At 37.7% G+C, this 23,732-nt stretch overlaps 1 protein-coding gene across 2 annotated transcripts in view; it reads right to left on the bottom strand.

The window, feature by feature from the left end:
* LOC131031359 (uncharacterized) overlaps positions 1–19,272 on the bottom strand; it is a 131,872-nt gene extending 112,600 nt beyond the window's left edge. The window contains exon 1 of one of the 2 annotated variants that reach the window (XM_057962455.2): positions 18,320–19,272. In XM_057962455.2, the coding sequence (XP_057818438.2) occupies positions 18,320–18,936 (617 nt within the window). In that variant the 5' untranslated portion in view covers positions 18,937–19,272. The remainder of the gene's footprint in view (positions 1–18,319) is intronic. The other variant, XM_059214116.1, reaches the window with a different exon arrangement.
* Positions 19,273–23,732: the final 4,460 nt, after the last annotated feature.

Here is a 23,732-nt window from a genome sequence, read left to right as displayed (position 1 = left end):
ATTTGACTTTGCTTTCTAACTCCTCAATATTTTATTTTGTGTAGTCTCGGTGGACAAATTGGGGTGGAAATACGCCAAATCTCCAAAGATTTTCCCTATGCCTCTTATGCCAACCTTGTAGTGCATCCAATTGTGCGCAAAATTGAATCTTGTTTGAGGGCACCCACATGAAGAAGAGGAATAAATTAGCTCAGAAATGCCTTAATGACCTTGTATTTGTGCAATACAATCCTCGGTTGTACACAAGAAAGGTACAAGAAATATCAGGTGCTCCATTTGATTTGGATGAGATAGATCCTTACAATGATTGGACAGGGCGGGATGAGAAGCCTCCATTGTTTACCGAGGATGACATATATGATTTGGAGAGGCAAGAATTGGATGACATTGATGAGGTTGAGAAGGACTTATTGCCACCAACATTTACATCTAGGATGGAGGTCAAGCCACAACTTGTCCTGCCAAGTGAGGCGGAGGAGCCACAGCAAACTCCTAGGACTAGACCCTCTAGTTCTACCTCTCCCCTAGTTTTCACTAGAGCAAGGAAGAGGAAGATGTGAAATGTTTTCATGTAGTATTTACTTTTAGTTTTAAAAAAATAGTTCTCTATTTTCATTTTGTTTCAGACTATCAGCCATCAGCATTCCATGGGAGGATGCCATTTTGTACCCAGTTTGCATTCAAATCAATCAAATATACCTAGACTCAGCTTGTTTCTTTTACGTACTCATTTATGGACTCATTCGATAGATCTGCTCATTGAATTTGCAAAAAAAAAAGTGTTACCAATGAAATTTAAGCATTTTTTTGTGTTGCCGAGTCATATTTTTTGGGTTTGGTTAGTTTTTGCCAAGTTCGAGTAGTTCAACTATGATTGGAGGAAATCTGTAAGAGAGATTTTGTTTGCAAGTGTTAGGAAAAATCTTTAAATTTCAGCATTGTTTTTACTTGCAAATCTTCTCACTGTATGAAAATAACAAACTATGTAAACATTCTCTAGTCCATACAACTTGTGAAGAAGTTTAAGGTGTGATCTGTATGACACTTTTTTGGGCAAAGTATGAGGGTTTCTTGGGACCTGTTGATGTGTTTTTTATGCACATAACAATACAGAATAAATTACCAAAGTAATTTACCCTCTCTTGAACAAAATCACCTCAGATGCTAAGGATGAGATCAACTAATGTGATTCCAAGGTTTCTACATGTCAGGTCTTGACGAGTGGGTAAGTTCAATGGTTGATGTGAATTGCTGTGTTTCACTTTGGGGACTTACGCAAATGCTTGGATTATCATGAATGATGTGAAATAGGTGTGCTGATAACTTAAGATTTATCAATAAGGCTCTGGATTTACTTCTTACTAAAAAAAGGGGGAAAAAGAATAGGGTTCAGGAAATCTATTCTAATCCTAGGAATGTAGGAAATGGTGAATGGATTTAGTGGAATCAAACCAGGCAAGGTCTCACAATCAGGTATTGACACAAGCTTAGTGCAATCATCTAAGGTATACTTAATGATTTTTAGACTATTACCATCAAACGAAGACACCATCCAAGTTGATGCTTGTCAGCGGACGCATAATAGTTGAAGTTATGCTTACTCAAACTCCAGTTGACCACACAAGGCACACTTACCAGCGGAAAGAGGCTAGTGGTATGGATTAAGGATTCCACACAAATATACTCAACAAATCTTCCATTCAATCTAACATACATGAAAATAAATTCTAATCTAACTTGGAGGAATTGAGAACCATGAATGCAAATACAACACTTGAAGAGCAAAATCACCAACAATTGAACAATGATTAGGATTCAAATAGCTGTAAAATATACCAACAATTCTACAAAAACTCTCTCTTACAAATGAGAGACAAAGGGGCATATATAGAGTCTCTTACAAAATGGATGGCCCTGATTGATCTAAGATCAACGGCCGAGATCATGCCAACAAAACCCTAGAATTGCCCTAATTAGGGTTACATCAAAAATGGTGCCACCAACATATGGCCCAATAGAAAGATACCTAGTCATCATATAGAGAATCTTCTAGAAGATTCCTCCCTGCATCTCTCTCTCTCCTAGCATACTCCAAGAATCTAGCCAAAATTGAATCTAACTCCTCCATGGAAATGCTAGGCAAGGTATCCTGCTATAAATCAATCACATCCAATGAATCCGAGCAAGCATTCAAAGTGTTCTCCCATTCAGGTATGAGCTTCTGCGAATTATGAACATGAATCAACAAAGAGACCAAGTCATCTATCTGACTCTTCTGCAAAGGGTCCAACTGGCAAAAATACATAAATTTTATCTTGTCTCTTAATTCGGCTAAGTGTAAACCACTAGCATCACTAACATCAACACCCAATAATTCCTCAATCGAGGCAAGGATTTTCATCTGAATGTCCTGAATTAATCCTTCCATCTCCATACAACTCGATTGGGCGTTCTCATAAGCTGATTTCTTCAAAGCTAGTGCACAATACCAGCCATGGAGATTATATATGTCTCCACTGTGCACAATGTTCTCGCTGACCAAAATGGAATTAGGAACCTTCTTCAATGCCAGGAGGCATGGAATGGTCTTCTCTTGGATAGGCCGGAATTCTTCCCAAACTCCCTCCAAATACTGGATTCTGAATACAAGCGTTGTTGTCTTATCATATGCTTGGACAAACTGAGCAAGGAAATCATCTGCCTGCCTTCTTGTGCTTTCAATCCACTTTTCCACCTCTGAGTGTGTACCTCTCGCTACCTCGCAGTGTGAATGTATTCCATGGTCAACTGCAATAGGGGAAATAAGGGTGGGATCCCCATGCCTTGTCCCTGCAATATACTCTTTGAGTCTAATATTTTCTTCTTTGTACCTTTCATTCTCTGCAATCGCTGTGTCTAACTTGGCATTGATTGCTTGGAGGTTGTCACCAATCTCTTGAAATTCCTGCCCTGCGGATGGATGACCAAGGGCAACTGAAGTGATCTGGAAATCCATGGGAGTAGCAGTGTCCACTATCACGCCTGCTCTAGGAACAGCAATCTGCGCAATCCGCATTCCTGTCTCATCTCTAGCTATGTGCGACAAAATCTCCGCTCTCTTGGGCTCTTTCTTCTTAGCACTCCTAGCTAGGTAGTCATCAATATCCTCAATAGGCTGTACTTCTATCATTTGTTTACTTTTTTCCATACTCTTCCTCAACCATTCAGGAATAGCGGTCATCTCCATACCATCATCAAGACATATTTCTTGATCAAGGTCCTTCAGTGCCGATATAACTTCATCCTTATCATCAGGATTATTCCTGGTCCAATCATATACATCATTTCCCAAACTAACTTCCAAAAGGACAGTAGGGGATCCCGGCTAGTCATCATTCTCATTAGGAGGTGCAGATGTTGCTGTGGCATGAAATTCCTGAGTATTCTCTGGTAGTATCACTGTGTTGGAACACTGCTGAGTCTCCTTATTCTGTTCTGTTACTTCAATCACTTCGATTGATGAGACACTGGGAGGGGGTGAAGGAATGATAGTCTTCTGTTTCTTCTTCACATCCTCAATCTTCTTCTCTCTAGCCTTGACTTCTCCATGCATGTTCTTCCTTCTTTTGGGAGCTTGACTCTCTTCGTCTGCATGAATCCTGACATCACTGACAGTCCTCTGATTATCCTTGGAAGTAGACTCTTCCGTCTTCATCCTCTCATAAGTGAAGGGAACACCCATGTCAACTAATCTGTTCATCTACATATCTACCCATGTGCGGGAGAAATTCAAGACTTCTCTCATCAATATATTCAGATCAGTCTCCTCTGACTCTGACCAATTTGGCAATAGGATTGCCTTCTTCATTTCATTCTCATAATGTGGGTGTGTATGATCTCTATCATCTAATACCTGATCAGGGATGAGGAAAAGTCCACACTTCCTCATGAAATCCACTGACATTCTGGACCACATTCTTCTCTTTACTGCTTGTTCATCCATTAAGTTAGCCCAATAATCTTCTATGTCAACCTTGTGAGTGAACTTCTCTCCTCTGATCCTTTCGACCTTCTTGTCTAGATCAAATCTTTCTCTTTTCTTGTAGGTAGCAAATCTGTAGAATGCAATCTCCTCACCTGCAGTGCTGGCAGCTATGGCGGATTGGCAGACCTCTGTCGTCTTCCCAACTGAAATAGGGAATGTCATTCCTGTCCTGTGCTTCTCTCTCTGGATAACATCAAACTCTAGAAGCTGTCTTACCACTTCCAACAATATCATTCTGTCAGTAGGATACTTAGGAAGCCTGTAGGGTTCAGATTGAAACCCATGAATCCTGAGGTATGTGAAAGTGGGAAACTGTATATACCACGATCCATATTTCTCTATTAACTCTGTTGCCTCCTTGGACAATCTTCTGTGGATTCCACCCTGCAGCATCCGTGTGATGTACATAGTGAATGCATCATTCACTCTTTTATAGTCTTCAATTCTGTGCATACTCAACTGGGGGTAGCATTCATAACTCTTAAACTGTCCTTGCCCATTCCCGACTTCACCTTTGCATATTAATCCTCTGTATGAAACAAACCGTGCAAGCAGGTACACCAGGTAAGAAGTCATGGCGAATGATTTGGACCTCTCTACATTCCTCAACTGAAAATCAAGATTGTCGCTTATGATCTTAGACCAATTCACTAGTGTCCCTTTAAGACAATCCTGGATGAAGTAGAACATCCATCCATGAAATATTGCTCCCTGCGGCATTCCCATCACTCTGTTGAGTAGGAATATCAAATCACTATATTCCTCCTTAAAATCTACGCACATAAGTGTCTTGGGAGCCTTGGAATGATGATTTCTAGGTTCAATCATCCATTCTTTATTAATTAAACTCTTGCATACACCCATCTTCTTCGTGTATCTGTCTGCATAATCTTCATTGGTCACGTCCTTCATGTCTGTACTGCGTGGAATTCCGAATACCTCAGCAATGGCATCCTCAGCAAGGTAGGCAATGAGAACACCCTTCGGACTCTTGATCATTCTTGTGAGCGGATCGTAACATCGTGCACACTCCAGGATCAACTCACTGCACTGTATGGATTGTGGAAACCCAGCGGCATGGAAAATGCCACTCTTCATAATATTCGCATATGCTGGAGAAGGAACCTGATCTCTGGATCCGAACATTCGACGCTGCATCTGGTCGAAGTCCAGGAAATGCATGTTGGTATCAGTGATCTCCTTCCATCTGGATGAAATCTTGAACTCTGGATAAAATCCAATCTCCAACGTCTTCAGCAGCTCTTTCCTTTCCTTGTATCCTGACTTCAACATCACACCTGTACGAAACTGGAAGTTAGTCCTAGGATAAAAATAAATATTTGTAATAAAATTCCTAACTTTCTAGAGATTTAGCTGGTTTAGAGCATGAAGTCAGGAAAATAATCCATACACTTGGTAAATTTTAGCAATTACGTTCAATGTGTGACAACACTAAGGCATGGAAGCCTTCCATAAAAATTCATTTATACCTCCTTACGCTTAGAAAATATGCAAGGAAAGAATGCAAAGGAGTATACCGGATTGATGATGACTTAGGAAAGGTGTGAAAGGTTGTGTTTTCACACAATGAATGTCTGAAGACACCTTCCGCAGTCAACAATGGAGGTCAAAATTCTGAAGACAACCTGAAAATTCAGACTTTAAAAATATGTTGTAATCTTCAAAATGTGCATAAAATCAATAGAAATCAGTTTTATTGATGAAAACAATCATTTTCTGGAATGTAAGTATGGCTGGTAAAAATTAGTTTTCTGAGGACAAGTCTGAAAATCGAACACTTCAGACTTACCAGCACCTTGCAAAGTGGTTTAAATCCCTGAAAATGATGAAAAAAGGCTTAGGAAACAGCCCCAAGCAAATTCGCCAAAATTGGTTAGGTGGCTGGAAATGAAATTTCTGAGGACAACCACCTAACAATGGAGTTTCAGACCTGCAACAGCGATAAAATGGTCTAAAAAGTGCACAAAAAACTCCACAAAATGTCTCCAAATGCTAAATATTTAAGTTAGAATTGGCTGGGCAATAAAAACTTAAGTCTGAAAATTAATGGCAGCCATTAATGGAGGTCAAAATCTGAAGCAAACCTCAGATCTGAAGCGAATCAGCAGGCTAGAAATGATGACAGCCAACAAACATGCATGAAAAATCCACCAAAATGTGGCCTCCAAGCAAAATCGAAATTTTCCCAAGTCTAGCGCTAAAATGGAAATCTGAAAAGTGATGCCAATGGTAGCTCGGATCTGCAATAATGGAGGATGGCAATAATCTAGAAAAATCGTCCAAGTTGGGATTGAAAACCCCAAACACAAAAATTTGCCTGCCTTAGCAAAAAATCAAAATTTTCAAAATTCTGAAAATTGTTGTTAATGGCAGCAATCTGCAGAAATGAAGGTCTGAACAGCAAGCAACAATGGTGGAGGAAAAATCGCCCAAGGTCTCCAAACACAAATTCGCCAACTTTCACCAAAAATTGCTAATTTTGGAAAAAATCGCCAAACTTAGCAAAATCGAAAATCTGAAACTGGTCTTTAATGGCAGCCAAGAGGAATAAATCAGCAAGCTAGAAAAAATGGAGGAAAATAAATCCTCAATCCCACACTTCACAAAAATGCCTTGCTAAAAAAAATTCGCCCAACTTGAAAAAATCGCTCTCATGGAGACACCTGGCAGAAATAATAATAAAATAATGTTGAAGTTCCTCTCATATACTTGCTTTCAGCTCCAACTTTCACCACACAAGCAATGTGGGATAAAAAAACACTTCTATAAATACTTGCTTGGTGAAACCCTAACTTGCTTCTAGAAGATTCAAACATTTAATAATTATTGCAAGTTATTAAATTTGCTTTTAAATTTTAAATAATCATTTAATAATTATTTAAAAACAATCAAAATGGGGCTTTTATTTAAAATATTGCAATTTAAATCCAAAATAAAGCCTCCAGGGGAAAATCGCTATAGGTTGGGATTAAAAAATCCCTTCAAAATCACTTAAGTGTCAAAATTTGCCCCATAGGGGAAATTCGACCCATGCTTGGATAAAAATCCATGCTCAAAATCATCAAAATGCACATAAATCACCCTCCAGGGGAAAATCGATAGGAGTTTGGACAAAAATCCAGACAAAATTGCACTCAATTTGCAAAAATCACCCCCCAGGGGAAATTCGAGACAAAAATCCACACTCAAAAATCACTTAACTTGAAAAAATACCTCCCTGGTGGAAATTCGACCTCAGTCTGGACAAAAATCCGGACTCAAAAACTCTTAATAATGTTCCCAGTGGAAAATCGATCCCTGTCTGGATAAAAATCCGGACAAAAATCCTAACTTAGTTGTCACAAAAATCCTGATGGAAAAACGACCCAGGCATGGAATTATCCTTGCACTCCAATCCGCACTCCCAGGGGAAATTTGATGGGTGTCTAGATAAATCCTGACACTTAGCCAAATTTTAGCATTCCCAGGGGAAAATCGCTCCAGGTGTGTATAAACAGTGGGGTAAATTAGTGGCCAGTATGGATTCTAGGGGAAACCCATGTGTAGTATGGATTTTGAGTGGAGGAATGGGTTGGGTAGTCTGGAATGTGAGGGGAAAATCACCTCTAGCATGGATTTTGACCCTTTAACCCTTGGAATATGGATTTCCCTTAGGATTTTAACATTTTAACCACTCAAAATTACTCAGCGACTTTAAATTTAACTGGACTTAGACTAATTTTCCAAAAATATGAGCGAAACGCCAGGAAAATGTTGGAATAAAGTGCGAAACCAACTTAAATATTACCTTAGGAGCGAGAAAACAACTCCAAAAGGTTTGTGAATATCTTAGCACTTTAAAATTATTGATGCGCGTGTTTAAAAACACGTTAACGTTCAAATGCTCAAACGCTTAGCAAAACTTAGGATCATTAAAAAATATCATCTTTTGCAACTTGATCCTAACACTTCAAAAACCCTAGACGGCACTAGGCATGATCAAAACTCTGAGACTCGGGCACGGAAAACGCAAAATTGCCCACTAAGCAGCCAAAACCCTAACCTAACGATGCAGGAAGCTAGCAAAGAGGGGGTCCCCGTTAGCAATGGGGCGATGTGTGAAAAGGTCACAACAAGACCATATGACAAATATGTGGTGGTAAGAGATTCTACCAGCAGTGAATCATTGACTCTACAACATCTTCCTAAACCATAAGTGTGTGGTTTTTCTAGAACATGTTTTAAGGACATTTTGGCATTTTGAAAAAATGTGTAGATGACTAGGAAACGTCTCTTATCCTCTCAAAGCCAAGGTCAAATCCTTGTGGAACATAGATTGCTGCTGCATATGGTAGATAGAACTTGGTGAGGTTTAAGAGAAGGTTGGAGAATACTAGGAGAATGGAGGATGATTCCATCTCGGACTAGGTATTTGGTTGGAGAATTGGTTAAAAACTTGAGTAGCACTTTTAGTAGCAATGAATCATTTGTTTCAATGTGTTGCATTTATTATTTTCAAAATGATGGTGTTACTGTATTATTCAGCGATTTATTGAGTTTTGGTTTCCCTTTTTTAAGTGTTAATGAGAAGCAATAGTCTGATGTCATGGAGTTATGTCATTTTGTTTCCGGCCTCTTGACTAATGGTGGATGAGGTAGGTCTGCATGATCAATTGACAAGTGGCCATATCTCTAAGAAGAGTCTCCTATGCCATGGATGCAACGCAAAGTGTGGTCAACTGATGTTTTTTTTTTCGCACACGCGAACACAGAATAAAATACCCAAGAGTATCTTATCCTCTCTTGAACAAAATCTCTCAAATGCTGAAGATTAGCTTAAAGATCACTTGAGAAAACTCAAAGGTTCATGAATGTAGGGTCACTACGTGTGGCTAAGCTATGTTGGTTGATGTGATTATGCTGGAATCACAAGGAGACTTACATTTGAATGCCTGAATGCCTGATTCGCTGGAACTTAGATCATCTAATGTTACAATATGGTGATGCTTTTGATCCTAAACTAGCTAGAGTTTGAAAAATGGGAAAAGATAAAGGGTTGAGAGAATCTATTCTAAGGCCCACAATGTAAGAACATTGATGAATGACTATATGGAATCCTACCGAGCGAGGTCTCACCATCAACTTGAACAATTTGACACAAGCTCAGTGCAATCTTCCAAGGATGTTTCAAAGATGTTCAAATCAATACCATCAAAAATTGATCACCATTCAAGTTAATGCATAAGCATTGAGTGTAGAACGATTCGAAGTTAACCTCATGCCATTCCAGTTGACCACAAAAGGCACACTTACAATCAGTAAGAGGCTAGTGGTATGGACAAAACGGATTTCACACGAATACATTCAACAAATTCTTCCACTCAAACCAATCAACATAAAATCAAATTGAGAAGCAAAGACCATCCGAGTTGTTGAAGTAACAAATCAAATTCACCATAACTTCAATGAAATCAATTGTTCTTTACAACAAGGTTTGGCAACAATCTTTGCCTTTTCCTACTCTAACTTCTATTCTAATTGCTATTCTATTCACTATTCTACTCACTATTAACTATTCTCCAACTATTAACCTTTACAAATGAAGAGCTTGAGCCTTATATAGAGAGCTCATTTACAATGAACGACCAGGACTGATTCTCCATCAATGGCCAAGATTTTACAATGAGACCCTAATTAGGGTTTGTTACAACAAACTCTCCTTAGCCAATGAGAAAATTACATCCAATGAGCATGGACCAATAGATGTCAAGGGTAGGTACATCGGAGTTTGTGCATCCATGGGTGAGCTTGGTTCATTGAACTTAGACGCGCTGATGTGGACCTCTCTGATTGGTGGAGGTAGTAACTAGGACGATGACTAGGATTCCACCTTTATCTTGCACTTCTTAGACTTGATTTGATTCATCATAATGAACGGAAGTTGAGAGATATCTCTTGATACTCAACATTATTCAGTTGCTCAATGTGATGATGATGATGAGAAGAAAACTTTGATTAACTCTTCTAAAACTATCGGCTTCTTCAATCATGCTCAATGTAGGTCTTGTGATGACTTTGGTTGATCCTCCTTCGTTTTCGACATACTTGATGAATGATGCAACTGGTTGAATGTAGCTCCTCATTGAACTGACTTCGATTCTTGGATTCCCGAAGGGAATTCAAGATTGCAAAACATCCTTCCATCATGTGGGTTATCTTTTCTTCATGCTCTAGTGCCTTGAGGTAGTTGAGTGGATTCTTCCTTGCATTCCTTTTATCTCCTTATGTCACCAGGATGTGATGGGAGTCTTGTCTTCCTTTCTAAATACCCTTGTGTTTGATGAAGTATCTTCTTGAACTTGCATAGTAGTGATAGGAAGTATTTGTCATGGTCAAGTCATTCCTTCTATCCTTGCTTGTATATCCTGATCTACTACTTGCAGATGTTAAATATTTGAAGTTTTTTCAACCTAGTAGAACTTTGAGTCTTCTTCATGCACTTGAGGTGTTCTTGATGTTGATGAAGCTTCTTGAAGAGGTCCTCCTTGTATCTTGTCCTTGGTGTTGAAATTTTCTCCTTGAGATCCTTACTTCAATCTTCCTCCAACCTGATCCTTTTGATTTCTTTCCTTGCCTCTTGCAAAACAAACAAATGGGCATCAATCTCAAATGATATATAACCTTCACACACTCCCATTTTGACTTGATCTTTTATTCTATATGTTGCAGGTCTGATATGTGTTTCTATAGGGGAGATTGCTCCTTTTGATAACTGAATTCACTGTCTGGAGGGTAAACTTAATGTCCTAGGGCAAATTTGGGCTATCTAATGATGAAATCTGTCTTCCTTGATCATTGGGTCTGCACCTCCAAAGTCTGATTTCGCCCTTGTGGAGCAATTAGCCTATATTCTGATGAAATTCGCTTATGTGCTGACAAAATTTGATGCCTAGCTGAAGAAGTTTGTTAAATCTGTTCCCAAATTCGCATTTGGAGAGACGGAAATGTTTGAGTTAATGATTAAAATGAATGTTCTAACTTCTCCTTCATAGGCATTTAGGGTAAAGGTCATGTCTTTTGGGGTGCAAGGCCGACTTGATTTAGCAAAAATAAAACAACAAATTACCTTTCTCATGCTAGCTGACTTCACCTCTTGCTTATTTGGAATTTTAAATGGAATTTTGGCGCCAAAATGTTTGTCTTTAATGAATTCACTCTATGACCTTGGTAAGGACATGACCTTGGTGAAAAATTCGCTCTATGACCTTGGTAAGGACATGACCTTGGTGAAATTTTTCGCTCTATGATCTTGGTAAGGACATGACTATGCAATTCGCTCTATGACCTTTGGAAGAACATGCTTGAAAATTCGCTCCAAGTTTGAGGCAAAGTACATGATTTGGAGAAATTCGCTCCATGTCCTCTCCAAGGACATTCGCTCTAGGACCTCTCCAAGGATATGAAACAAGTTCGCTCTAGGACCTTAGGAAGGACATGAAACAAGTTCACTCTATGACCTTTGGAAGGACATGGTCCAAGGTAAGAAATTTCGCTCTATGTCCTTTGGAAGGACAAGGCCAAGGTGAAAGAGTTCGCTCTATGTCCTTTGGAAGGACAAGGTCAAGGTGAAAAAGTTCGCTCTATGTCCTTTGGAAGGACAAGGTCAAGGTGAAAAAGTTCGCTCTATGTCCTTTGGAAGGACAAGGTCAAAGTGAGAAAAGTTCGCTCTATGTCCTTTGGAAGGACAAGGTCAAGGTGAAAAAGTTCGCTCTATGTCCTTTGGAAGGACAAGGTCATGGTGAAAAAGTTTGCTCTATGTCCTTTGGAAGGACAAGGTCAAGGTGAAAAAGTTCGCTCTATGTCCTTTCCAAGGACATCAATTCAACATTCGCCTTAGGACCTTTCCAAAGAATTTCGCTCTATGTCCTTTGGATGGACATGACCTTGAAGATAAAAATCGCTCTTGGACCTTGGCAAGGACAAGACCTTGAAGGTGAAATTCGTTGTTGATCTTCACTTGGACAAATTCGCTCTGGACCCTTAGCAAGGACATGACTTTGAGTTCGCTCTAGGACCTCTCCAAGGACATGGCTTTGAGTTGACCGTTAGTTCAATTTTTTCCTCTTTCTTCTACCTCATTGATTTGAGCCCTAAGTTTTCCAATTTCTCCACACGAAAGCATCATCAATTCGACCCTTAAGAATACCTATAGAGGAAATTCGCTATGACCTTTGGAAGGACAAGAAACAAAATTCGTTTTGGATCCTCTCCAAGTACAGGGTCAAGGTAGGAAATTCGCTCTATTCGTTTTGGATCCTCTCCAAGTACAGGGTCAAGGTAGGAAATTCGCTCTAGGTCCTTAGCAAGGACACGGTAAAGGTGAAAAAAGTTCGCTCCATGTCCTTAGCGAGGACAGGACTCAAAAACAAAATTTGCTATGTGTCCTCTCCAAGGACAAGACTTGGATGAAAAATTCGCTCTATGTCCTCTCCAAGCACAAGACTTGGATGAAAAATTCGCTCTATGTCCTTTCTAAGGACAAGACTTGGATGAAAAATTCGCTCCGAGACCTTCGGGAGGTACATCAATTGGAAATAATTCGCTCTAGGACCTTGGTAGAGACATGATGAAATTCGCTCTCTAACCTTGGCAAGGACAAGACCTAAAAAAAAATTTGCTCTCTATCCTTTGGAGGGTACGCACATGATTCTAGACAAAACTCACTCTAAGACTTCTCCAAGGTACACATATTCAAATTCACTCTGGACCCTTAGCAAGGGCATGAAAATTTCGCTCTGGATCCTTTGGAAAGACAAGAAACAAAATTCGCTCTGGGACCCTTGGAAGGACATGAAACAAAATTCGCTCTTGATCCTTAGGAAGGTACATGACCTTAATCAAAATTTTCTTTCACTTGGTTGGTTTTGACCTTAAGTTTCCCAAATCTTTCCACATGAAAGCATCATCAATTCAACCCTTAAGAACACCTATAGAGGAAATTCACTCCGTGACCTTTGGAAGGTACATCACTTGGTGAAGAAATTTCGTTCTGGGACCCCAGCAAGGACAGGACATCAAAATTTCGCTCTAGGACATTTGTGAGGTACATGCCTTGATAAAAAAATCGCTCTAGGACCTTTGCAAGGTACGGGACTCTATGTCCTTAGCAAGGTACGAGGTCAAGGTACTTGGGCAAATTTCGCTCCAGCGAGGGAGCAAGGTACACATCCTTAGGAAAGACTCTTGACTTAGTCCTTTCACCTGACTTTGCTCAGTTTGTTCAATCCTCAAGTCCTTCACCCATAAATCATTCTTGCCACATGCTTGATGACTTACTTCACTCCACTCAGGAGGCCAACCTGACATGATGACCCTCTAGATACGTGAGAAACTCTATCCCTTCAATGCAAAGACTAATAGCAAAGACTCTAACACAACCGAGAAAGCAAAAAGTGGGGGTCCCCATTTGCAATGGAGAGATGTGTGAATACCTCACAATAGGTAGGTAGTCAAGCAACAATTGTGGATGCCCGTAAGCCTTGTGGGTACAAAAGATTCACCAAGAAAATGGTCTTTGTTGCCGGTGGTGGTGGTTTCGCCTTCCCAATGGGACACGTTCTTCACTAGTGTTGCAAGCCGTTGAGATGTCTTCCTTTACCATCATTCAATCACCCTGCATCTCGGACCTGAAAAGACAAAGAAAACTCTTTAGCATTGTTGTGAGTTGATATTAATGCATGGGTGTTAATAAAATCTTATTTTCTCTTTATTGATCTAGAAATGCCCTTTGAGGTTTTGGAAAGGCATTTTCAAGTGTGGAGATCGCTCATACGTCTCCTAGTGATTGCCTTTCTTGAACGAGTTCACCTCTCTATGTTGTAAAAGCCTCTTCTTGTTTGCGTTTTGAATAAGAGAGAGGGAGTCTTTTTTTACGAAACATGAATTTCTCCTTTTAAAATGCCCTAAGTGTTTTTTTCAGTATAATTTTCGGCATTTTTAAGAGGCTAGAAAAGATACAATTTTACTATTTTGTTTTATGCCTCGAAAAGCCCGAACTTTTTTTTTTATTATTCTTAAAACACCCAAGACTTGGCTCGGTGCTTTATTAGGCTTGAAAAGGGCGTTAGCAAACAAATGACTTTCTTTTAAAAAAAGAATGCTCGTGCCTGGAGTTGTTTACGGCGATAGAGGCGATAAAAAAAAATGACGACTTTGTTCCTCCCCCTTTCAAAATGTTGATCTCCTTTTCTTTTGCATTTTAACCTTTAAGACATCGTGCCCTTTTCGGTGACTATCTCCTTTTCGAAGTTATCTTCGAGCTTAGAGGGGGGGATAACAAGATGATTTTATTCACCTAAACTTCGCCTTTTTCAGTTGCTTTGATCTCTTAACATTTAGTATTGCGGGGCTTTCATCGGCTTTATTAAAATTTAAAGGTTTAAACAAATACCTTCGCCTTTGGTCTTTTGCATTGAAAAAGGCCAAACCTTTGTTTCGTTTCATTTAAGCCCCATGTTTTATTACTTTTATATTTTCCATTACACCATGCTCGATGTTTTTCACTAGGTGAACAAGGTTGGTAATAACCTTTGGCAAACTTTGCAGTGGAAGAGAAAAAGTCAATATTGGCTTATGTTATGTCAATTCGACCCCTCTTTGTTAAAACGCCCACCCCGGTGCTATCTTCGATTATATTAAGAGCAAGGTGAAAGCGATATTCTAGTCTTTGCCTCTAAAAATGACCGAACTCTATCCCATCTTGACCCACTGAAATCCTAGCTCTCAAGAATTCCGACAAAATTCATTGGTGTAATTTTCGGCATTAGAAGGGGGTCGAGATATGCTGAACTTTGCTCTCTCACGTAGGCAGGCCACAGGGAAGGGGGTCCCTGACAGAAAAGACGGGGAGGGGTGTGTGTAGCACAACACTACCATTGCCACCAATTAATTGGTCAAATCAAGAGTTGAAGAATTTAGATGAGATAACAGCTTATGTTGTCAAAAGAACAGAAGAATGGGTTAAGAAGAAAATCATTGAAGCCACGGCCACCCAACCTAAAAGTAAAGACAACTCTTCAAGAAAGAGAAATGATAGTCATGAGGGTTCATCTTCTTCCACTATTCCACAAATTTCCACCCCAGCCATGAATTCACAACAAAATGCTCAAGGGGGTGGTGGTGATGATGAAAACCCAAACAAAAGAGGAAATCTTGCAGGAGCATGTGAAAATGATCCAAAGATAAAGAAAAGAAGGTCAAAGCCAAAGGAAAAGACATTGAATCCAATCCAAGAAGTTGTAGAGGAAAGAGAATATACAGCTTCTCAACAATCTCTTAATAGCAAGGAGCAAATTCTTTCTATCTCGGCCTCTGCTATTATCAGATCACCTCCTCATGATGACTTTACTCCTCTTGAGATGCTAGTTGGGAATATTCTTCATGATGAAGCTCCTTATCCGTTTGTCCCTAATGCTCCTATGTCATTGGACTCATCATTCATAGACATTCAAGAGCCTTTACAAGCACCTTCTTCTTCATGGCTGCAACAGAGCTTGCAAAAGAAAAAGAGAGATATCTAGTTGGTAGCTCCTAAATTTGATACAGTTGTCAATTTAATCCAAAGAATAGTGAAGCCAAAAAGGACCAAAGTTACATCAAGATTGACAATTGATTCTTCATCAGGTAATTTATGTGTTGAAGTTGCTAGACCCACTTTAGAGAAAAACATACAAGAAGCCAATGGAGGTGATTTTGACATCACTAAAGTGGATCTCGGCCCTTCAACACATGATGGGGATATGCATAATTTTTAGGTATATGCAGTCAAAATGATGCAAAGAACAGAGAAAGAAAAGCATTCAAAAGATCAGCTTAAACAACAAATCTATTGTGGATCCTTCTACTTTGCCCTTAGAGATAGCTTCTACCTCAGTAATCATTGTTCCTGAAGAGATTATAAAAAGGAGTTAAAGAAAATATACATAATTATCAATCTTATGGAAAAATGATTGAGAGGTGGATAGATTAGATGAAAGCAAAAGCTTTGGATTTCATTGGTAAGGCTCAAGTTATTCATGAAAAAGCTCATTTTCAGAGACAAGAAATTGCAAAGGAATTATAAAGCAAAAAAGAACAAGAATCAGCTTGGCAAGGAATACTGAAAGACTTTTAGGAAATGATCAAGATAGATATTAAATATCTTAGTTGCCAAGAAGATTTTTGCAAATGCAGAGGAAAATCCATCTAAGATGTGGTTTAAGAGAATAGAGTGGAAACTTGCAAATATCAGTCAGATTTTGATGGAACAGGAAAAGTTATTGGCAACTTGCGAGCAACTGAAAATGAAGATTTTGGATGATCTCACGGAAATTACCGCAAATGCATCAGTGAAAGATGAGTTTCAAAATGTGAATAATCAAATTATACAAGGCAGATTTGAAAATAGGATTAATGCAGAATCAACAAGCAAGTTCTCAGTGTCCATGTAATGAAAAGGTTAAGAACCATTTTTGTTAGTTTGGATGCATGTAATAATCACCTATCCAGCTATTATCGGGATTTGAATGATATTCAAAAAAATCATACCACTTGGAAGCTGAGAATGGGTAATTTGATTATTCCTAAAAATAAGTCTATGGCATAGGCTCTCAAGTCTATCGAAACTTTCAAGGCAAAATCCTCACTCCAACAAAGACAAGCTGCAGCTCAGAAGATCTCTTCAGAAGACATCAGAAGCAATGCTGAAAAATGATTTTGAATTCTCTGAGTGTTTTGAAATGTATATCTTTCCTTACTATAGTTAAAAGCAAAAGTCACCAGTTATGGTTTTTAGTACTATCTTTTGTAATTGTGACTTTTGTCACATTTTTGTCATAGGTTAGAAAATGGACTTTTTCTGAGCGAAAGTTGAGTAGTTTCTAACAAAAATAAAGTCCTCCTTTGTTTTTCCTTGGAAATGCAGAAGTAGTTATTCAATGGTTACAAGTTAGTTATAAAGTAGTTATCCAAGAAGGGTCTATAAATATTAGATTCGTGGCATTGTAAAGGGACTCTTTGTTCTCGCAAATTTTGACACAAGGGACTTTGAGTTGTGTAACTCAGCAAAATAAATACAAAAAATTTGGAAATGTTCCATGACGTTGTATACTTATTGTTATTTGCCTTTCGTATTTATGTGTTGATAACAATCCTTTGTAAATCCCAAATCCTAATTTTGTGAAAGAAATGGTCAAGTTTCAAATGAGTTTCTTTAAATCATATTCTTTCATGGTACTTTGAAACGAATAAGTTAAGTTTGAGATATCTTCATCATTGAGTTTCTTATGCATGATCTTTGATTCTCATGGTGGAATGAATGGAATCTTAATTATTCTATGAAGCTCTAATAGCACTTGTATATTTGTTGTTAGGAGTTTCTTTTTCGTTTTAAGTTTTTGCTAGTCCTTAGGTACTTTTTGGTTAAAAGTACACCCAAAAATCTCAAAATCATATCATACAAGAGAGCTGTCCCTCTCAACACAGAGGTAGATTACATTCTACAAGCAATCTATCCAACTATTGTAATGATTTTGTCACTTTCCATTGGGCGAGTCATACTATTTTTCAAATGACAGAACCATTTACTAACACAAAGAAAGGATCTCCTTGAAAATACAATGGCTAAGAGAAGAAGAGAGGAATCTCATAGTTTAATTTGATGACGTCTACAGTTTTAAAGAAATATTTTGGAGACAAATATCAAGGATTGAATGACTCAAAGGAGGTGTAAAACCAATCTTTTTTATTTAGCATGAAAATTGAGAAGGCAAAGAATCATAATACGAAGATGGAAGATGCTGACGGACAAACTTCTGATGATCTTGACACTATCAAGGCTTCCTTGGTTTCCTATTGGGAAAACATGTTCGTGGAGGAAAATGAAGACAAAGAAGGGAGGAGAAGCATGATCTCTTCTTGGATCATATCCCGAGCTTGGTTGATGATTCTAAATTCTAATGATGTAGCTAAAGATGTCATATGTAGCTAACAATGTCATAGAAGGATTTAAGGCAGCTCTTTTTGAAATTGAAGGTGTTACAGTCCCAGGCCCAAATGGCCTCCCTACCTCTATTTTCAAAAGTTTTGGGATGTAATGGGTCTGGAGCTTTGGGAAGCGATTCAAGAATCGAAGGAATCATGATCTTCCTTAAAGGTACTCATTGCTATTTTCCTAGCACTCATTCCCAAAAAGACTGAATTTAGAAAATCTGAGGATTTCAGACCTATTTGCTTGTGCAATATATCATTCCTACTTACTTGCTTCCCTTTGAAGCAGCAGCAACAACAATATCCAGCTTCCGGTCCAATGCAACCACCTCTTTCATTAGCTCCTCCGTTACTTCCCTCTCTCTCCTCACTTCCTCCTCCAATCGTTCAACCTCTGCAGTTTCCCTCTCTAATTCAACCGCCTTTTCTCTCATAAACCGCCCCACTCGTCCCGCCAGCCGCTTGCACACCTCCAGATTGTGCCCTAAATCCGCCCTCTCTCTAAAAAACGCATCGCTCGGCGTAAAATCCGGCAGCACTGCGCAAAAGCTCTCCAGAAACCCTCGGCACTGCTCTTTTTTCAGCTCCTCCAGAATTTCCTCTTCTTCTGCCTTCACTACGTCTATTCTAGAGATGTCTTCTTTGTTTTGCTTTCTACTACGCCTTCTAAAGCCAGGTGATATAGGCAAGGCCTCTCTCGTTGTGCCATAGAATTCTGCCTCTATATTTGTTAGGAGGGTGTCCATTTCTTGGCTAGTTTTGTTGTCATTGTTTGGCGAGGGATCGCTATAATTGGCTACATTTTCTTGCATTTTTTTAATCAGTTGAAGTTCTTTCAGAATTGCTATGAATGTGTCAGGGAAAGTTTGTGGCTCGGCCTCTTCCATTGCTGTGAATCTGCTGCAAAAAGAAGTCTCTCAATAGTACTTATTTATTTCCAAGTGGAAGTTAACATGAAAGTTGATAAGTTCCCAGTCTTTCTACCCTCCATCCCAATTCCAATAAAGAAAGTCGTGTTACGGCCACAGTACTGTTTGATCCATTTGCTGCATCAGTCGCTGGTTGGCAAGCTAGTGTCGAGTTGGTGCACAAGAGTACAGATGACAAGCTGATATTATTTTGAATCGGCTGAATTAAGATAGTTGAAGTGTTCTCAGAATACAAAATTATGAAACTAGCAGTTGCACACTTTATTTCGTGCAACGGAAAACCGCGATAGGCCATAAAGCATGCAAGGATAAGGGCATTGATAGTGATTTGGTAACATAAAATAAAATAAAAAGCTTTTGAATTTTACGAAAACAATTTATATATAGTAACAATTTGCACTATCAAAACATTTTAACAAAATAAGTAGAAATATCAATTGTCAATTGCAATTCTTTTATATTTATTAACAAAGCTATATTTTGTTAGCAATTCTTTTATATTTATTGACAAAATTACAAAAATAAAAAAATGTACAACATAAAAAGGCTCATCCACAATTGCATGGTTTGTGAATAGATGTGCATTATAGTTGCACAACTCAAAGCTAGATTTGTTAGTCTTCAAAATTTAAATGTCGTTGCAAATAGATGACTAGTGTGATACGCAATTTAGTAATAGATATCAAGACACACAATGCTTGAAAAGAAATTTGTTAAAGTGACATAATATTCAATTATCATTTGACAACCAAAAAGTGACATGTTCGTAAGGGAACTTATATAGCATTCATTATTATGTAGATTTCTCTAGGCAATTTGATATCAAAACTTCAAATATTTAGAAAAAGTAATTTGTCATCAAGAATTTGCAGCATGTCATACAACTGAGGGTCGTCAACGAATAGTCTTGCAACAGTAAAATTTCCTTACATAAAATAAAAATGATCTATTGAGCATGGTTAAATTCCATTGAAACCTGAAAATTAAGTTTTGCAAAAAGAAATTCATCTGCTTCATTAATGAGCAACATTGGATTGTATTATGTTAGAAATTGCATTTCATTTAAATATAAACACTACGAACAAATTTGTATCATACTAAGAAAAAAATGGTCTACAGATTGTTGATAAAGCCTAAATTTACATTTTGCATGTTCTTGGTTCATAAATATCACTCAAAAAGTATAGGTAAAGAAAAATATTTAATAGTTTAACTGCCAAGTTATGTATACCAAGAACTATGAAGAGTCAAACATTGAAAAGTAATGCTTAACAGTTATAGTTTATTGCCTGTATCGAATCTGAGATACATTTCCTTCAAATCACTTCCTTACGAGAAGCATAGAAGAATGCCTATAATTTTGAAGCAAAGCTCAAAAATAAGTCCAAAGATGATAGGTCCAAGTTATTTCAGAAAAATGCAAACAAGTTACTATATGCAATCTGAAATAGATTTCGTCCAAATCACTTGATTAAGAGATAGCTACAAGAATGCATATAAATATTTAAGTGAAGCTAGAAAATAAGTCCAAAATTTATAACTCCAAGTCATTTTACAAAAATGTGGACGAGTCTCAAAACATAAATTTTGAATCTGGCCAAGGAAGTACACTGGATAATTTTGATAGACCTTTGTAGAAAACAACTTTGACCCACAAGATGGCCCATTAAGAGCCTATTTATTGCAAATGTTTCACTTTCTTTTTATTCTCCTTACATATGAAATGATTAAATTGTACAAAATTGCATTTACCAATATAAAGGTACAACAAACTAACATAGACATAAAACTTATGAACATAGCAAATACATGACTATCAAAACTCTTTATCACTCACACAAATACAAACAATTAATATTGAAGAAATTTATCAAATAATATTCCAAAGTCCCCCCTTCTTTGAATCAAATTCCCCTGAAGTACTTGTCACATGAAATGCAATGATTTTTTAATATTACGCTAGTGAATGATAAAAATCTAATGAAATACCGAATCCACTCATATATCCACTTGTTTGAAGACAGAGCTGGACAATAGTGTCTCAATAGCTTTGTTCACTATGTAGTATTATGTTACCTATGACTATCCAACATAGGTGCTTCCTCCAAACATATCTTCCACCCTAGATCATACAGAACACAGATGTGAACAACTGTCTCCAATTTCTAATACACTGACTATGATCACTGCCTTCATTCAATGCCACATAATGAACTATCATACCTATTGTGGGAATACGACCACCATCAACTAGGGCTTCATACCTATCCAAGTTTCTAGGTCTTTTTTCTTTCAAATGCTGACATAGTCTTAGAGTCCTTTACATGCTTAGTACTTTCTCTTTACTCTTTATATGCCTTACTACATCTCTTGCAAAAGCGTTATTTTTTTATTTTTTTTGCTCACAATCAACTCCCTTTGAGACTATATTCTCAATTCATTTCATGGTTCTTGTCGTCCTCGGTTGTGGGATTTAACACATGCATTGCCACTATTTGTGTGTGAATGAACTAGTAGGCCATCAAGTATTTAATCTCAATAGTACTAATCTTGCCCCTTTTGTCTATGACATTCATGTGTTATGTGACGTAGACCTTTTAACCAATAATGCTCTGATTTGAAACTGTCATCATGGTTTCAACAATGCGCTTTCCCTTTTGGATTGTCTCAATGAGTAGAATGTCATTTATCGTTTCAATAGAGATAACTTCAAATTTGATTTAGTCTGCACTAAATCTTCTCTATCAGTTGTTCTTTTACCTCAATAAGCCTTCATGGAGGATAGAAGAACCTTTCTCATTGATTTTATCCTTTGTGTACTCATTTCTCTTGCTTTGTACATAATAATTCTTAAAGAACATTGTGGCATCTACTGCCATTTGATGATCATTTCATACTATGTATGTGTCTGTGTTTCATCCATTTGCATGTGAAAAAGGATCACCAATCATACCTCTTTTGTCATTATTCATTGAGGACTTGACTGTTCTTTGGATGAAAATTCCCTCGTACATTATTTTTTACAATATGATTGTTGGCATTACAATAAGTTTGATGGTTGATGATATTGAGAAGGTTGTTGGAGATGAATGATATAATTGATAAAGGATGATTATTGTCTTAATATTATTATTTTGTCATTGATGTTAAGCAATTGATTTTCTAATTCAGTATGATGTTGCCATATCTTAAAAAGTATGTTTTGATGATTATAAAGATGTCGGTAAGTGACACAAAAAGAATGTGAAAATGAAGGGGAGTAATAAGTTATTCAATGGGCAACTATTACCAAGTTTGACAGTGATGAGATTATGATGTTTTGATTGTTTCGATATCCTATATATATGTATTCAAAGACTGAACAAGAAGGAGAAAAGATTTCATGTAACAGAATGAGTAAAGGTTTGATACTATTCTATTTTACCGAGCAAGGAGCTAGTCGGTAAACTCCAAGGTTACCAATGTCGGTTAATGAATGAAAAAGTCACCGAGAAGAGAATGTCTACCGAGTAAAGTTCAGTATTAACCGAGTATCAACCGAGCAATAACAAAATGCATTAAATAAAGTGTATACATTATTTAATGAAGGATGCCAATGAGCTGGAGGTTTATTGACGATAGGAATGTCGTGCAAGAAGTTTGTTAAGGATCAACGGCAATTAAAATTCAAGAGTAAGATCTACAACACAGAATGAACGGTCCTAACCGAGCACAAGTACCAAGAAAGGTATACAAGTTTCAAGGCAAGATAAAACATTTTTTAGATCGAAGGATACAATGAACCTAGTCAAGTTTGAAGATCTGATGGCTAAGATTAATCATGGGAAATGTGATTAAGGAGATTAAGCGGTTGGGAATTGCTTATAAATAAAGTAATGTTGTTGAACAAGAAAGCGGGCAAACTGAAGCACAGTGATGCTACAAAGGTGATTACTGAGTACAGAAGATTGAAGATCTGATTGAAGAACAGATTGAGAAGCCCAGCAAGGAGAAAGATAAGTCTTATGACAAGATTATCTTGAGCATATTAAGCACATAGAATCTGTTTTAACATTTTAGATGTGAAGTAGTAGATATATTTTATTATTGTTATTTATGTTTGTAAGTGACAGGAAATCTCTTAACCAAGTGGACTTAATAGTCTTATTTGTAAATCCTCTTGGAAGGTAACATTCTGAATGAGTGTTTGAAATCCTTTAACAAGGTCACTTCTAACAAAGTGAAGATTCTAACAGATCTGAGGGAAATCCCTTGACCAGGTCACATCTAGCAATGTGTATGTAATCTTTAACAGGATTTGCTTTTAACCGAGCATACTCGAAGAGTATATTTGCTTGTGGGTCTAAAATCCCACAGTGGTTTTTCCCTATTAGGGTTTCCACGTTAAATCTGGTGTCAAATGTGATTTAATGTTTCATGATTATCTGTTTATGAGTATGAATGATTTACAGTCATAAGTTGCATATCAAGTAAATGCTACCGAGGTTGAATCTGATTAGAGTAATTATTATTGAGATTATCTGATTCACCCTCCCCCCCTCTCATCTAACTAACAATTGATATCAGAGCTAGGACTATGGAAGAAAAAGTTTAAAGGTACTTGAGGCAAGATCTGAAGATGTATAAAAGGGATGCACCAAAGTTGAACAAGTCAAGTTTCACCACATGGCAGAAAACGATGAAGCTGCACTTATCAGGAATTGGAGAATATGCAACATATTATCTGGAGAATGATTACATTGCACCTAGCACCT

This window comes from Cryptomeria japonica, chromosome 11, assembly GCF_030272615.1.
Source record: "Cryptomeria japonica chromosome 11, Sugi_1.0, whole genome shotgun sequence".
NCBI classification, from domain to species: domain Eukaryota; kingdom Viridiplantae; phylum Streptophyta; class Pinopsida; order Cupressales; family Cupressaceae; genus Cryptomeria; species Cryptomeria japonica.
This window is presented reverse-complemented; position numbering and strand designations above follow the sequence as displayed.